This window comes from Mustela putorius, unplaced genomic scaffold, assembly GCF_011764305.1.
Source record: "Mustela putorius furo isolate JIRA1106 unplaced genomic scaffold, ASM1176430v1.1 tig00000596_pilon_pilon_pilon, whole genome shotgun sequence".
In the NCBI taxonomy this organism is placed as follows: domain Eukaryota; kingdom Metazoa; phylum Chordata; class Mammalia; order Carnivora; family Mustelidae; genus Mustela; species Mustela putorius.
In genome coordinates this window covers 6,110,911-6,128,651 of record NW_025421428.1, presented here as the reverse complement: position 1 = coordinate 6,128,651, position 17,741 = coordinate 6,110,911, and the positions used below count along the sequence as shown (strand labels likewise).

Genomic DNA, 17,741 nt, shown 5'->3' with positions numbered 1-17,741 from the left:
ATGTTGGAGGAAGACTCATTCATCAGACACTTACTATGCCAGGTGTCAGACCAGGGCTATGAGAAGACTGTCGGTGCCCTCAAGAAGCTGCCAGTCTAGAGGGGAAGGTGGATATTTAATCAAAGGGACGTGGGTGGTTCTCCACTGGACTAAGTTGGGAGGGGGGAGCTTTAAACAAATACTGGTGCCTGGAGATTCTGATTTAGTTGTTCTGGGGGTGTGGCCTGGGCATTAGGATTTTTAAAAGCCCCTTGGGTAATTGTAATTGCGTCAGGGTTGAATGTGGTAAGAACAGCAAGAGTGGGGGAAGCACAGGGTGCCCTAGGAATGTAGAGGAGGGGTACTTAACCCTATCTGTGCTATGGCTACGTGGGATTGAGAAAGGCTTTCCAGAAAGGAGGGCGTGCCTGAGCTGAGGCTTGATGAATGAGATTGTCAAGTGCAAAAGACTGGAAAGACTGTTCCTTGCAGAAGCGCATCTGAATAATGTCAGTAATGTCAAATGGTAAAGTGGTTAGAGCTGTTGGATGATTCTTGTTGGTTCTGCTACTCCTTTGCTTTGACTTTGGCTAGTTTATCCTGAGTTTCAGTGTTGTCCTCTCTCTTTTTTTTTTTTAATAGCCATTAAAAAAAAGATTTTATTTGTCAGAGAGAGCACAAGCAGGGGGAGCAGCAGGCAGAGGGAGAAGCAGGCTCCCTGCTGAGCAAGGAACCTGATTCGGGACTTGATCCCAGGACCCTGGGATCATGACCTGAGCTGAAGGCAGACACTTAACCGACTGAGCCATTCAGGTGTCCCAGGTCCTCCTCTTTAGATGGGGGTAAACACACATAGGGTGGTTGAAGATGAACTGAGATAATGCATGTAAAGTGCTTAGCATTGTGCCTGGCACACGGAAGCAGTCCATAGTGGAAGTAGAACAGTAACGGTGTCCCTGGTGAACCAGAGCATGGTTTGTTGAGTGGGCTACAGCTAGTTCTGTACAGCTGGATGTTAGGGTACAGGACTGCAGGAGGTAAGGGTGGGTGGCAAAAACAAAAGTTGTTTGGCAGGTAGGCAGGGTTCCAGATCATTAAGGTATAGAGACGTAAGGCAATTAATAGTGGGATATGGTGGCAGTACCAGGACATTACCATGGTAATATGTTAAGCTATATCATGAAGTGTTCTGGGAAAACTTGGGTCCATATTGGAAAATTGGCTCTGAATATGGTATTCTCAGCATCATTACGTGTACTGAATTAGCAGTGAGTGTTAATAGGACAGAAATAGGTTTTTCGGTTCCTTTAGCCAAGTAGTTAAAAATATTGAGCATCTTGAGAGGAGTAATGGAGGAAATAAGCAGTCTCAAGGTAGTCTCAGGGACTTTCTGGAAATTGTTAGTCTTCATTGTTTATAGGCTTAATGAAAATATTAAGAGTCTCTTGGCCATTTGCATTTAGAAGAGGCACTTTTAAATTTATTTTTTGATTCGCAAAGAAATAGAAAATGCTTCCATCTGCATTGGGTTCACTGGCCCTTAAAATAACTTATGTATATTTGTTGGTATGTTACATAACTTGTCATAACATTAGTCACCACCTCTTCCATAAGGCAACATGTAAGTGATCATGGATAAGCATGACTATAACTTATAATTATAGTCCAATTTGTTCTTAGTGTTTTAGTCAGCTTTTTTGATCTCCAGCTCCATGTAATAGAACTCTGGCAAGTATTTGAACTGAGTGAAAAACTTAGGTAGTTCTTAAATTATTATTTTATTTATTTATTTAAAAAAGATTTTATTTATTTATTTTAAAAAGATTTTATTTATATATTTGACAGGAAGGTAGAGAGAGCACAAGTAGGCAGAGTGCTGCAGGCAGAGGGATGGAGAAGCAGTCTCTCTGCTGAGTGGAGAGCCTGATGCAGGGCTTGATCCCAGGACCCTTGGGATCATGACCTGAGCCCAAGGCAGCTGCCCAAGCAATTGAGCCACCCATGTGCCCCAGGTAGTTTTATTCTTCTCATTAGAAGAATGAGGCAGTAACTAAGGATAGCGATAGAAGAGGAATAAGCTTCTGTCCTACAAATGCTGTTTTTCTTTGAAATCTGTTTTATTGCAAAAGCTCTGTTAATAGATTATTAAGTATACCTTAAGTTTGTTTTGTGTACTGAATTATTTGGAGGAACAATTGCATTTAACTTGATCAGTGTTCTTTTTTTTTTTTTTTTTAATTTTATTTATTTATTTGGCAGAGAGAGAGAGAGAGAGATCACAAGTAGGCAGAGAGGCAGGCAGAGAGAGAGAGAAGGAGGCTCCATGCTGAGCAGAGGGCCCAATGCAAGGCTCTGTCCCAGGACCCTGAGATCATGACTTGAGCCAAAGGCAGAGGCTTTAACCCACTGAGCCACCCAGGCGCCCCTCAGTGGTTCATTCTTGAAGTGTGATCACTAGTGCAGCTGCATCAGTATTACCTGTTAGTAGACAAGTATTTGGCTACAAGTTAGAAATGCTAATTCTTGGGCTTTCCCTGCCTCCTTCCCCCCAGACTTTGAAGTAGGGCTGAAATCTCTCTTTTCACATGCTGAAATTTGAGAATCATGGGAGTCTATAATCACTCCTATCATTTATTGAACTCTTTCAGACCCTAGGAAAGGCTGGTCTGTACTTCCTTTATTCCTTCTTTTCTGCTCAGTATTTGATTCTGATTGTGTCCCAGGCACTGTTTAGGTACCTGGGAAGCACTAGTGGGTATGATTGACAAAATCCTTCTCCTGCAAGTTTACATTCATAGGAGGAAGATTGACAATGACCAAGATTGTGATGGGTATGCTGTGGAAAATTAAAATGAGATGGCAGAGAGTGTATTGGGGAAGGTCTTTCTGAGTTGAAATAAAAGCTGAGTTTTGAATGACAGGAAGGGCTACCTTTATGAAGATGGATGCAAAGGTCTGTTATATAGGAAAGAATTTGGTGTGTTTAAGGAGCTGAAGGAAGGCCAGTGTGCCTCGAGTGCAGTGAGCAAGGGGAATAAGGTATGAAATGAAGTTGGAGAGAGAGGGAGAGGCCAGATCATGTAGACCTTGTAAGGACTTTTCCCCCTCATCCTCAGTTTTTTTTGTGTTTTTTTTTAATTGTAAAATACATGTGAAATTTACAATCTTAACCATTTTTGGCGGTATACAGTTCAGGGGTACTAAGCTGTGCCCTCTGTGGTACAGCCATGCCTGTCATCCATCTCTAGAACCAAGACTTTGACTTTGGGTGATGGGAGACATGTCAGGGAGGTTTTAGGTAAAGGACTGACCTAAACTGACCTTTCCAATAAAAAGATGACTGACCAGAGTTGAAATCTGATCAAAGGAGGGCAAGAGAGGAAGCAGCAAGATCAGTCAGGAGAGTGTTGCAGTCGTCAAGGTGAGGTTGTGATCTGGCAAGGACCGTAGGGTTGGGGATGCTGAGAAGCATTCAGATTCTGGATGTATTTTGATGAACAAATCGACAGAATCTACTGATTTTGACATGTAAATGACTGTGGCATATATATAAAAGAGGGGTCAAAGATGATACCAAGTTGTTGTTGTTTTTTTAAATCTAAATAATTGGTGGAATTCAAGGGACGCAGGTTTGAGGAAGAAGAGTGCCGTTTGCTAAATTAGAAATGCTTCTTGAATACCCAAGCAGGGATGTTGAGTAGGCAGTTGGATAAGGGAATCTGGAGTCGGGGAAGAAGTCAGGTTGGAGACATGATTTTGGGGCTTGTCAGCATTTGCATGGTAATTAAAGCCATGAGGCTGAATGAGATCATCTAAGTAATGAGTGGGGAGAGGGAGAGGTCCAGGACTAAATTTGAGGGTAGGAGAGGTTACATGAGAACGATTTAACAAAGGGAGCAGCCAGTAAGGTAGGAAGAGAACCAACAGAGAACGATGTTCTGTAATACAAAGAAAGTGTTTCAGGGAAGGAAAAGTCTGTCAATTGTGTCAAATGCTGCTGAGATATTGAGTAAGACGAGCCCTGAGAATTGGCCATTTAATTAATTTATTTATTTATACTGTGTTATGTTAGTCACCATTCAGTACATCATTAGTGTTTGATGTAGTGTTTCATGATTCACTATTTGTGTATAACATCCAGTGCTCCATGCAATTTGGGCCCTCCTTAATACCCATTACCAGGCTCTCCTCCCTTCTAAAACCTTCAGTTTGTTTCCTGGAGTCCATAATTTCTCATGGATCATCTCCCACTCCCAATTTCTCTCCCTTCATTTTTCCCTTCCTTCTCCTACTGTCCTCTGTGCTATTCCTTATGTTCCACGAATAAGTGAAACCATATGATAATTGACTTTCTGTTTGACTTATTTCACTTAACTTAGTCTCCTCCAGTCGCATCCATGTTGATGCAAAAGTTGGGTATTCATTCTTTCTGATGTCTGAGTACTATTCCATTGTGTATTCGGACCACATCTTCTCTATCCAATTGTCTGTTGAAGGGTATCTCAGCTCCTTCCACAGTCTGGCTGTTGTGGACATTGCTGCTATGAACATTGGGGTGCATATGGCCTTCTTTTCACTACATCTGTATCTTTGGGGTGAATACCCAGTAGCGTAATTGCTGTGTCATAGGGGAGCTCTGTTTTTAATTTTTTGAGGAACCTCCACACTTTTCCAGAGTGGCTGTACCAACTTGCTTTCCCACCAGCCATGTAAGAGGGTTCCCCTTTCTCCACAGCTTCTCCAACATTTGTTCTTTCTTGCCCTGTCGATTTTTGCCATTCTGACTGGTGTAAGATGGTATCTCATTGTGGTTTTGATTTGAATTTCCCTGATGGCTAATGATGATGAACACTTTATGTGTCTGTTAGGAGAGTTGGCCATTTTAGTATATTTTAGCAATGCGGTTGTTGGTAAATATGACAAGGTTGTTGGTAAATATGACAAGGTTGTTTCAGTGCTGTGGTGGGTTCAGAAGCCTGGTTGAAGTGTGTTAGAGAAAGTGAGTATAGACCATGTGAGGCCAGTCTTCACTTAGAGATATAGCAGGTCTGTACAAAATGCCTTAACCTAATGGCACAGGTTAATTTATCAGAGCTCCAGTGTTAAAAAACAAACAAACAACAAAAAAACACTTGTTATGTAACATCTTTGTGTGTGAGTGTTTGTTATTTCAATTTTCCAAATGAAATTTTGAGATGAAATTCAGCCAGTTGAAAAATGAGGCTAAGAAAGCTATGTTGATTTAAAAAGTTTTTAAAAATTTTTAAAAAAGATTTTGTGAGAGAGAAGCAGGGGGACTGGCAGGCAGAGGGAGAAGCAGACTCCCTGCTAAGCAAGGAGTCTGACATGACCTGAGCCAAACGAAGATGCTTAGCCAACTGAGCCACCCAGGTGTCCCAAAGTTTTCTTTTAAAAACTGATTTATTTTGGAGCGAGGAAGTGCAAGTTTAGGGGGAAGGGCAGAGGGAGAGAGAGAGAGGGAGAGAGAGAGAAAGAGTGAGTCCTAAGCAGAATGTGTGCTCAGCTCAGAGCCCAATGTGGAGCTCGATTCCATGACCCTGAAATCATGATCTGAGCTGAAACCAAGAGTTGGTCACTCAACCAACTGCACCACCTAGGCACCTGAAGAAGGCTGTGTTTAGATTTCAGAAGGAGTCTTTCTGATGCTCTTTAAATAGCCTTAGAACATTCCTGTCTTCAATTGAACACTCTATTTTGAGATCATTTGAACAAAAGGGGTGTTTCCATAAGACATTTTCCACAATGTTTGGTGACCAAAGGAGGCTAACTTGATAGATCTTTTTGTATCATCCTGCAGGGAAAACACACAAAAATTTTAAGGCTTTTTTAAAACTTCAATTTACTTTGTTTTATTTAGCCTATTAAGTAAAACATTCTACTTTATTGTCTGATTTTCTTTTTAAAAGGTTTTATTTAGGGCGCCTGGGTGGCTCAGAGTTAAGCCTCTGCCTTTGGCTCAGGACATGATCCCAGGGTCCTGGGATCGAGCCCCATGTCGGACTCTCTGCTCAACGGGGAGCCTGTTTCCTCCTCTCTCTCTCTCTGCTTGCCTCTCTGCCTACTTGTGATCTCTGTCTGGGAAATAAATAAATAAGATCTTTAAAATAAATAAAAAGAAAAAAATGTTTTATTTATTTATTGACAGGGAACACAAGCAGGTGGTGTGGGAGAGGGAGAAGCAGGCTTCCCACTGAGCAAGGAGCCCGATGTGGGGCTTGGTCCCAGGACCCTGGGATCATGACCTGAGCCGAAGGCAGAAGCTTAACGACTGAGCCCCCCAGGCGCCCCTATTGTCTGATTTTTAAAATTATATTTGACAAGGTGTATGTAAATACCTTGAACTTTAGAGCAGTCAACTCTTTTCACTTAAAGCAAAAGCTTAAGTTTCTCTTCAGGGAAAGAATGATGATCCTTCACAAGAGAAATGGATTCCTGATTGACAAGGACACATTTTTCTACTCCTAAGGAAGTAGAAGGAATATTAACCTATTTATTGAATCTCAGATGCCATTATTTGTAAAATGTACCATTATGTATATTACTATGGAGGAAAAAAAAATGCTGCTATTTAGCGTTGTCAGATGCAATAGATTGTAAGAGATGTGGGAATGTGGGGGAAAAAGTTCATCTTAGAATCAATGAAGCACAGAATTTGAGCCCCAGGAGGGTGAATTCTGGTTGTAGCTGTGTTTGTTTCTAACTAGCTGTGGCACCGCCGCCAAGTCACATAGAATCTCTTTGCCTCAGGTTCCTCACCTGTATGGTGAGAATAATAATAACCTATCTACCTGTCCTCATAGGATTATGAGGGCGAAATGAGATGAATGATTTATTTTGAGAAGCGGAATCTGCTGGGCAAATTCAGGGTATTTATTTGATTGAAAGTAACCGTTAGATCTGTTCGGGTGACTCAAAGTTTCTGAGCCTTGTTGTCAGGTTTAAAATAGAATTCCGTTACAGACCTTTGAAAGTATAACATTTTCTTCTAAACCATTTTCAGTCAATCTGGAAATACCTTTTTATTGTAGTTTCAGAATCAAAGAGAAAACTCAAAGCTAATATAACCCGATGTTCTCATCATTCAGAATTAACAACTGTTAATGTTCTGTTAGTGCTGTGATCTTTTTCAGGCTTATTATGAAATATTTATGGCATAAAGAGGTAAAAGGATATAATAATGAAGTGTCATATACTTGCCATTGCCAGTACCCGTGAAGCCCCCTGTGTGGAAACGGTATCTTGTATTTAGATTAGCATCCTGTCTTTGTAATAGCCTAGTGGTTTAGGATATTGTTTCTCTGTTTCAGTCTTTAAAACTTGTAAATAAGCAAGCCGACTGCATCATGTGTTTTATCCTGGACTATGCGGGAGAAGCTACTTTGTGCTAATGTTGCCTTGGTTTGAGTTTCCTCAGAATTCTGCTTATGGCTTTGGAGGTACAGCTGTGTAAATTCAAAACCTGACTCCTGTGAAATCATAATCATGGCTATAGCCCATTATTTGTCAGCCATTATACCTGGACAGTTTTTCTTTTTTAAGTTTCATGGTAATTCTTCTGGTTAGGTGTTTTCATTTTTTTTTTTTCTTAAGTGTTTTTGTTTATTTGAGTGAAGAGAGAGGGAGCACAATTGGTGGCGGGTTTGGGGGGTGTTGTACAGGCAGAGGGAGAGGGAGAAGCAGACTCCCCACTGAGTAGGGAGCCCAACAAGGAGCTTGATCCCAGGACCCTGAGATATGACCTGAGCAAAAGGCAGATGCTTAACTGACGGGGCCACCTAGGTACCCCAGGTGTTTTCATCTTATAGATTAGGTAGGCATGGCTCAGAGAAATTGAGTAACTTGGCCAAAGCTCCGCAGCTATTAAGTTGTGGAGCCAAGGATTTTAAGTAAGGTCTGCCTTATACCACAGCCCGCATGTTCTATACCACACTGCCTCTATCCTTGTCAGTAATCACAGTCTGTTTCTTTTGTAGGCAGAACCCAGAGACCACGTTTGAAGTCTATGTTGAAGTGGCCTATCCGAGGACGGGTGGCACTCTTTCAGGTATTTGCATGTTTTGTTATGATCTGTATTTATTGTATGATATAGCTGTGCAGGACATTGCCTCTTGGCCTTTTGGCTAAGATCAGGTGGAGAGAGCTGTGCACATGGGATGTGTGAATATTCTAAACAGTGATTTATCTTTAAGTATACTTAATTGTCTTCCCCTTTTATTCCACATCATCCTAAGGAATGGAGAATAAGTGCAGCAAACAATTCAAGTCACTACTATATCAGGCTTGAAGTATGGTTCTATTCACTGTTATCATTGGGTTTGGTTTGTATCTTTCACAGATGCCTGAAAGCCAGCTGCTTAGTATGACATATTGTCACCTTGCTAATGAGGAAGGCTTAGAATTAGGTTACAAAATAATATAAAGGGAAAACTCTGCCACTCAACTGGAAGGAGATGTTTGAAATGGATTTAGTGTAGTAAATTTTATGTCTGCTGGTAAAAGTTGGAAACTAGTTCAAGGAAAAGCCTCCTCTGGCTTTAGCTTTTGGACTGATTTGGACATGTATTGTAGGACAACAGGGTCTTAGTTAAGGTTAGAGTATCTTGAAAAGACTGAGTATATTCTCAACTAAAATCCTTCTTGGTTAATAAGAAAAAAATAACCTTATAACGTAGTATTCTTTTTCTTGTTAACTAGGAGTGATGCATTTACCAGAGGTATGTCAGGAGCCGCTCTTGGTCCACACACACAAACAGTTGTGCCTATTACTGGGTGTTTAGGGAAAGTGAATTTACTTGGATTAGAAACTTGGAGTAATCAGGATTCCAGTGATAGTTATGCTCTCAGCTGACTGTGCAACATTTTCTGTTTCATTATGTTAGACTGTAAAACTCATAAAATAGCTACTTTTATGGAGTATCTATTCTGTTGTCCTAGGTGTTGGACATTTTATCCTTACAATACAACCTTTTAAAGATAGTTGGGTGACATCTCCATTATACCTATGAGAAAATAGAATCTCCGGTCAAATTATTTACCGGAATCACATGGCCACTGTGTGGAATAACTAAGATTTTTGGTTCAAGTCTTCTTTACTCTGCTAAGTTGTCGCCTGTAGGGCCGTGACCGTGTTGGGCACATCTCTCCTTGTCATCCACAGGGCTTTGCATGATGCCACTAATATTTGTTAAATGAATGAATCTCTCTCTCTCTTTTTTTTTTTTTTCCAAAGATTTTATCTATTTATTTGACAGAGATCACAAGTAGGCAGAGGCCAGCGGGCGGGGGGAGGGGGCGGGTAACAGGCTCCCTGCTAAGCAGAAAGCCCGATGTGGGGCTTGATCCCAGGACCCTGGGGTCATGACCTGAGCCGAAGACAGAGGCTTTAACCCACTGAGCCACCCAGGTGCCCCTGAATGAATTTCTCTTAATAGTGAAAGTGAGATAACTGTGTGTGCCACTTTCTGCGTTATCTAACGAAGATTATAAATTTATGGTCATTCTAGAAGTGGAACGTTAGCACCTGTGTTACGTTATCCCTCTTACTCTGTAAACTATTGCCTTGGGAAGCCTCTGTTCTTAGGTGCATACCGGCAGCAGCCCCTCTGAGGGCCTACTTTACAGAGTAACCATTTGATGATGGCTATGATTTGACAAATTCAGGGACAGAATTTTTCTTTTTTTACGGTTGCTACCTCTTTCAGTGTTCGAGGATATTTTTTCCTCCCAAAGTTAAAAGGAATTTTTTTGGGAAAAAGAACAAAATTAGAAAAGTACAAATAAGGTGGGGCACCTGGGTGGCTCAGTGGGTTGGGCATCTGCCTTTGGTACTGATTATGATCCTAGAGTCCCGGGATCAAGCCCTGCGTCAGGCTCCCTGCTCAGCAGGGAGTCTGCTTCTCTTTCTCCCACTCCGCTCTCTGTTCATGCACTGTCTCTCAAATACATAAATAAAATCTTAAAAAAAAAAAAAATTACAAATAAGATGGAAGAGTGAACAAAATGCAAAGTCTTAGTATCTTACCCCAGTCATCTAATTCATCTGCTCTGTAGACAACTTCTTTCTTGTATAACCCTTTAGTATATTATAAAAACTTTTTATTTTGAAAATATTTTAAAAGATGAAAATTATAAGAATGGTCAAGTGCATATGCCCTTACCTTAGGTTCATCAGTTGTTACCCTTTTTTGCCATACTTGCTTTATTATTCTGTATGTATATACATATGATTTTTTGAGTCGTCTGAGAATAAATTGCAGACATATCGACCCTTCACCGCTACATATTTCAGAATATATCTCCTAAGAATTTTTTCTTTTTTAAAAAATATATATTTTTAAAAATTTATTTGACACACAGATAGAGATCATAAGTAGGCAGAGAGATAAGCAGAGAGAGAGAGGGGTGAAGTAGGCACCCTGGTGAGCAGAGAGCCCGATGTGGGGCTTGATCCCAGGGCCCTGAGATCATGACTTGAGCCAAAGGCAGAGAGGCTTAACCCACTGAACCACCCAAGTGCCCCCCCCCCCAGAATTTTCATATGTAACTCTAGTACAGTTATTGAAAGGAGAGAATGTAATGTTGATATAATGTCAGTTGTTGTGTTAAAATCCAATCAGTTTTGCCAATAGTATCCTTTACAGCATTTTCCTTTCTGATCTATCAGGATCACGCAGTCCATTCAGCGTCATATGTATTTAGTTTCTTTCACTAAGTAATAGTTTTGCAGCCATTCTTTACCTTTTATCACAGACATGTTTTGAAGAATTTAGGTCTGTTGTTTTGCAGAAGGTCTCTAGATTTGGATCTGATCATACCCTCATGATTAGATTTGGGTTATGAAATGTTGGCAGGTGTCTCTCTGTTACTGTGTATCATACAAACAGGCACGTGATGTCTATCCCTTATTTGTGCAAAAAAAAAAAAAATACATGGAACTTACATTTATAGTTTAGCAAATAATGATCATGTACCCATGTTACTGCTCTCCAGACTAGGAAATACAATGTTGCCTGGATGTAAGGAAATACTGTTACTGCAGGAAGGGTCCCTCCCCTGGCCCTGTGCTTTAGTGGGCCCTGCTTTGGCCCTCTTCCATGGTGCAGAGTCTGTGGGACCTGTGGGACATGCCTGCTTAGAGTCTGAACCTTTCCATGGTAGACCATACTTTAAAAACCTAGGATCTCAGAATTTCCTGCCCAAAGGGCCCTGAGCTTGTTTCCAGAGCCTGTGTGAGTCCCTTTCCTGGGGCCCATACTTCTGAGGGTGGGCATGGCTGCTGGTCTATACAAAGGATGGCCTAAGTGTGGTTGTGTGTGGAGAGTAGGGTATGGAATGGAGCTTGGACTTGTGAGTGGAGGTGACTGCATGCTTGTGTGTGAGGTCCTTGGCTGTGTGGGATGGAGAAGAGGACGATGGGAGATGGACCAGTGGCCAGTTCTCCCTGGACCACCATGTTTCTGCATGGAACTCTGGGGAATCCCAGAATTCTCTGTATGAATCTGGCTTTCCAGGCAATTATAAAGGTATGTTTTTCATGATAGGAGGATAGAAGATACTTATATTTTGTAAGCTTGTTTCATATCTGTTATGTATTAACACATATGGAATGAGGGCCTCTATCTGTACTCTTTCTGAGGCCCTGTAAGTGTTGGAGTTGGGTTTGGTTGGCACCCCAGAGTTTGCCTTTTTCCTTTCCCGAGAGGGAACTACTATCCTGACTTTTATGATAATCATTTGTTTTTCTTTATAATTTTATGACCTAAGCTTACCTCCTTGAAAAATACAATATAGTGCTTGCTTCTGAATTTTACAGAAACAGAATTATTTTTTGTATACTTTTGCTATTTTTTTTTGCTCAAGATTATGTTTGTAAGGGTTCTTCATGTTGTGTGTAGCTGTAGTCATTCATTTTCATTACTGTATAATACACTAGGATTATATCACAATTTATCCATTCTGTTGAAAACACTTGAAGTTGTTTGCAGTTTTGGGCTATTACAAGCAATGCCACCGTAATCATTCTTCATACGTGAATCCTGGCGTACTTAAATGTATTTTCCTTAGGATAGTACCATACTTGATTACTGGATCATGATAAGCTGTTTTTCAAAATTGTGCTCATCTACACTCTCTCCAGCAGTGTTTGATAGTCCTTACTGCTGTACAGTTTCATCAGTCCTTGGTACAGTTAGATGTGTTGATTTTTGTCAACCTGATAGTTATATAGGAGTATCTCCTTGTTTTTATTTGCATTTTCCTGATAACTAATGAGACCAAGCACCTTCTGCTTATTGGCCTCTTGAATGGCTTGTTTTTTAAAGTGATTTTCAAGTCTCTTGGCTCATTTTTCTTATTGAGTTTTCTACCTTTTTTTTACCCCCTCATTGATTTGTAAGCTTATATTATGGATACTGATTATCTTATTGTATGTATTACAAATGTCTTCTTCCACTCTGTGGTTTGTCTTTCACCCTCTTTATGTTAACTTTGATCATAACTTCTCAATTATGATATAGTACAATGGACCAGCATTTTCTTACCCCACAGTTATGAAGATAATTTCCTCTAAGAAATGTATAGCTTTGCCTTTCACATTTAGGTCTTTAATCTAGTAAGGATTCTAGTTTTCATTTAGATGATTAGCTAATTTAAAAAATTGGGAAACTAATTGGGGGCACCTGATGGGCTCAGTCTGTAGAACATGCAACTCTTGATCTCAGGGTTGTGAGTTCAAGCCTCCCTTGGGTATGGAGCCTACTTGAAAAAAACCAAAACCAAAACCAGTTGGGAAACTAAATCTGAATTACTGGGGTCTGCTACTCCTTTACTTAAAATGCTTTCAGAAAATGATCAGGTACTCCTAGGAGCACCTGACTGGGTCATTTGGTAGAGTATGTGACTCTTGATCTCTGAGTTCTAAGTTCAAGCCCCATGCTGGGTGTATTGGTTACTTAAAAAATGAAGTCTTAGAAAAAAATAAAACAATCAGGTACTTTTAAATCATACAAAAAAAAAAAAAGTCACCTCACAAAAAGATGTCAGATGTGAAACAGGCCAGTGAGAAGTATTACTAGACTGTAGGAGTGCCTGGGTGGCTCTGTTGGTTAAGCTTCTGCCTTCAGCTCGGGTCATGATCCAAGAGTCCTGGGATCGAGCCCCCGCATCTGCTTGCTGCTCAGTGGGGAGCCTGCTTCCCCCTCTCCCTCTGCTCCTACCCCTGCTTGTTCTCTCTTGTTCTCTTTCAAATAAATAAGTAAAATCTTAAAAAAAAATTACTAGATGTTAGAAATATTTTTCCCTTAATTGCTTTTAATGTCTCCCTTACTCAAGACATGTATTATAAATGCACTGTGTACTTACTGTACTTGAGAACATTCTGTGACCTCCATGGAAGGGACATGTGATCTGTCAGCTCCACTTAGTGCATCAGGACCTTGGACACATTTGATTGGGACACCTTAGAAACATCGTGCCAGTAAGATTTGGGTACGCAAATAACTTGCGGTGCCTCTTTGGGAGTTTCGGAGATTTCTGAGTTACTATTACCAGGGAATAAGCTGTCACTTAGTGTTTGATTTTAGGTATCTTTTGTCTACTTCTAAAACCTTCTTGTTTTTAATAAAACTTATTATATTTGCCTTTTTTGGCTATTATTGAATACATTATTTTTGTCTTTTTAAATGATTGCAAGGAATCTGTCTTAAGATTAGTCTTTGTTCCTTGGATCTGCATCTCTGATCCCTGCCAAAGTATCTGAGCAAACTTAGGTATAAACCTTACGCTATACAGTACTAGTGTCTGGGCATAATCTTCTCTTTGAAGTTGGTTTGCATCCCCCTGAAGGATTAATTCCCTGCTGTGAGAAGGTGGGTTAGAAAGCACTGAAACTACTTTACGGGTCTTTAATTGGAGGATTTAGTATACATTTTGTTCTATAAACTTCTGTGGGAGTTTCATTCTTACAATTTTTCTTATACTGTGGTGTGTTATATTCTCATTGTACATTTAAAAAAATAAATTTTCTCAAGTTATTTGAGTACATATTGACAAATTATCCTGGTTTGTGTTTTTGTTTTTTTTCCTATTTAAATTTTTAGTACCTTGTTTTGAGTATGTATACAATTTAAAAGTTTTTGAAAAATTACAAAGAGAAAAATCATCACTTGGTGATACACTATTAATACTTTGGTATATTTATTTCCTTGTAGTCTTTTGTGTGTCAGTGTGTGAAAATAAAGCATTTATATAAATATATATGTAAATATAAACATACATATAAACTTTTCCCTGAACTTGTGCTCTATGTATGTTTTCCTTGCTGGTCTCCCCCAAATCATTAAGCTTTTCCAAAAATTATTATACAGCTTTGTGAAAATAATTTCATTTGCTATGAATTATTACATCATATTTATGATATTTATATGATATTTACTTACAATCGGATCTTTAAATTGTTTCCAGAGTTCTCCTATTGTAAATAATGCCGGCTAACATCACTGTGTATAGTACTTGTTACTTCGGTATGTGATTTTTTTTTTTTTTTTAAGATTTTATTTATTTATTTGACAGAGAGAGATCACAGTAGACAGAGAGGCAGGCAGAGAGAGAGAGAGAGAGAGAGAGGGAAGCAGGCTCCCTGCTGAGCAGAGAGCCCAATGCGGGACTTGATCCCAGGACCCCGAGATCATGACCCGAGCTGAAGGCAGCGGTTTAACCACTGAGCCACCCAGGTGCCCCGGTATGGGATTTTTATAAAGAAGTTGTAACATTTCAAGCAGATACTTGACCTACTTTGTTCTTAACTTTTATGCTTTTTGGCCACATTCCATTTTGTGTGCTCTGATTTATGTCTTTGCTCAAGAACCCACCTTTACTTGGGGACCCCAGAAAACGAAGAAGGTCGTCTTGAGTTGGGAAAGCTCCCAGAGCTGAGTTTAGCCTGTCTGACTGAAGGTCTTGGAAGAGGGTGCTCTCACAAGGTCAATGAGCGTGCTGGTCCTGTGATCAGATGGTACCGGCCATGCTGAAATTCTGGAATGCATTTCCAGCACAAGGGTGTCATTATAGCTGGCATCTCGGAGCCTGCCGTGGGCTCCCTGCTTGGGCAGCTGTGTAGCTGACCAAGAGAGTGGCTAGCAGCATCAGGGTCTTGAGGCCGTTCTGCCTACCTGCTTTCTCTGGTGTCCGTTCCCTGCCCAGTGTTCTACTGCCATAGCCAGTGGCCACTTGGTAGCAAGAAGTGGATAGTCCAGTGAAGAATCTGTTGTGAGAGCTCTGGAAGGAATCTTATGACATGATGCTTCAGTTAGCTGTGGTTTTCAGCTATGATCAGTAACTTAAGCACGCAAACACCCTGGCTTTCAAATCTCTCTTAAATAGCCGTTCACATTTCTGGATCCACAGTATCATGAAGAAAAGCAAGTCTCAGCCAAAATGGATGGGATTGAGAGCCAGATTTGTTATATTCTGAATCTGAGCTTTCACTTTGCAGGTCTCTAATTCTATGAACGTTACTTGGATCTGTGACCACAGTGGATAGTCAGTGTGACTAGATAGTTTTAAAACATTGTTCTAGCATGCCTGGGTGGCTCAGTGTGTTAAGCCTCTGCCTTTAGCTCAGGTCATGATCCCAGGGTCCTGGGATCAAGGCCCGCATTGGGCTCTCTGCTCCATGGGGAGCCTGCTTCCCCCCCACTCCCCGCTCTCTGCCTGCCTCTCTGCCTACTTGTGATCTTTGTCAAATAAATAAATAAAATCTTAAAAAAAATAAAACATTGGTCTAAAAATAAAAACAGCGTGCCTGGGTGGCTGCCTTTGGCTCAGGTCGTGATCTCAGTCTCTGCTCAGTGTGGAGTCTGCTTCTTCCTCTGTACTTCCCCCCCATCTTGTGCTCCCTTCTACTCTCTCTCTCTCAAATAAGATCTTAAAAATTTTTAAAAAATGTATGCTGTTTCTTTAGAAGTGGGATGGGGCGGGGGGGGGGGAAGCCCGAGAGTTGTTTTACTTCGGATTAAAATATTAGAGGTATTAACCAAATTTATTATCTTCTTTTCAGTAATATAGTCACAGCAAACTCTTGAAGAATGGTGATAAAGTGGCTAACTTTTATTGAGTCCTTATTATATTTCAGTCACTTTTCTTAATATTGTTACACTTTCCTTAGTATTGTTCTCATATTGTTAATATATGGCCCTTTTAAGATAGGTTATATTTTTGAGGAACCTGAGGCTCGAAAAGGTTTATTTGTTTGCCCAGATGGGACAACCATTGGGTTGTTGATTCAGGATTTAAACTTCATTCTTATGGCATCATCCTGAAAAGTACTGGCTAATATTACCTGCACATGCAGTAGTTAGAAAAATCAGACATTGTGAGGGAAGAAAAATCAGGCTTATGTAGAAAATCAGGGGAGAGGCAGTTTTCATTCATGAACAGTACAAGGATTTCTTATAGGTTTTTTTTTTTTTTTCCTTTTAAATGAGTCAGCATGATACTTTAGCTTTTCTTTATTTTTCTTCTTTTACATCCTTGGATTTTTCTAGTGAAAGTGAATCCACTTTATGGAGTATTAAGGTATGAACATAATTTGCAGTAGTGTAGGGACAAATTACCACTCACTCAAAAGACATGGATTACTTAAAAATTAATTTTTCCTGACTCTGAGTACTTGACATGCCCACTTGAAAATCACTTATTTGGAATAGAGGCATGAAACCTCATTTCGTTGTGCCTTTTTTTTTTTTTTTTTTTTTTTAAGATTTTTATGTATTTGAGAGTGAGTGAGTGAGTGAGCCTGAGCAGGGTCAGGGGAAAGGCAAGGGGAGAGGGACAAGCAGACTCCCCACTGAATGTGGAGCCTGACACTGGGCTTGATCCCAGGACCCTGAGATCATGACCTGAGCCGAAGTCAGCTGTTTAATGACTGAGCCACCCAGGTTCCCCTCACTGAACTTTTTAAGCTTTTAAGCTTTTGAGAATTGTAATGTGCCTTATGTTGTAGGATTGTTAGAGCATTTCTTTAAACTATAGTTAAGCCCAAGGAAAGATCATTGTAATAAAGCCTTTGCTCATCACCTAATGAAGTAAGAGGTAGTGGGCTCAGTTATCTAGGTAAGAAAAACAGGGTTCCACTAAGGTAGAAATGACCTCTTTCTTGTGCCTGAAATTCCAGCAGCTAGAACAGTACCTGGCATACTGTAGGCCCTCAATGAGTATGAGTGATCAAAGCTTAGAGATGGGAAACAACTCGCCCAAAGGCAGAGTTGGGATTTGAGGTCTACTCTGACTATATTCTTTAAACCAGTTTATGAAACTATAACACAAATTATATGTGTATGCACAGCTTAAAGAATAAACGAAAATGCACATACCCACTACTCAACTTAGGAAATAGAACATTTTGTGTCTTTGAAGTCCCTCTGTATTCCTACAGAGATCACATTTTGAATTTTACCTTAATTGCGTATCTTTCCTTGAAGCTTGTGCTTTTTATTACACTATGCTGATGCTCTAAATTGGTTATGTAGAATGACTTCGAATTGCTGTTCTTAAAAAGTAACAGAAAGTGAGCCATATATTTTCTTCATGTTTAGTTATTTGAAGCTGATTCCAGATTTCTTCCTGAAGTGTGCAATTTAGGGGCCATCTGGGTATAAATTACAATATAGGAGAGTCTCATGATTTTTGGTAATTCATGGCAGTGTGGTGGTTCTTGCTGTATTTGTGGTTCATGGTGTTTTTAA

At 40.1% G+C, this 17,741-nt stretch overlaps 1 protein-coding gene across 10 annotated transcripts in view; it reads left to right on the top strand.

Moving 5' to 3' along the window:
- Window positions 1-17,741, top strand: part of DENND1A (DENN domain containing 1A) — a 494,220-nt gene that overhangs the window by 32,980 nt on the left and 443,499 nt on the right. For all 10 annotated transcript variants that reach the window (XM_045082368.1, XM_004757352.3, XM_004757349.3 and 7 more), the window contains exon 2: window positions 7,974-8,044. In XM_045082368.1, the coding sequence (XP_044938303.1) occupies window positions 8,003-8,044 (42 nt within the window). In that variant the 5' untranslated portion in view covers window positions 7,974-8,002. The remainder of the gene's footprint in view (window positions 1-7,973; window positions 8,045-17,741) is intronic.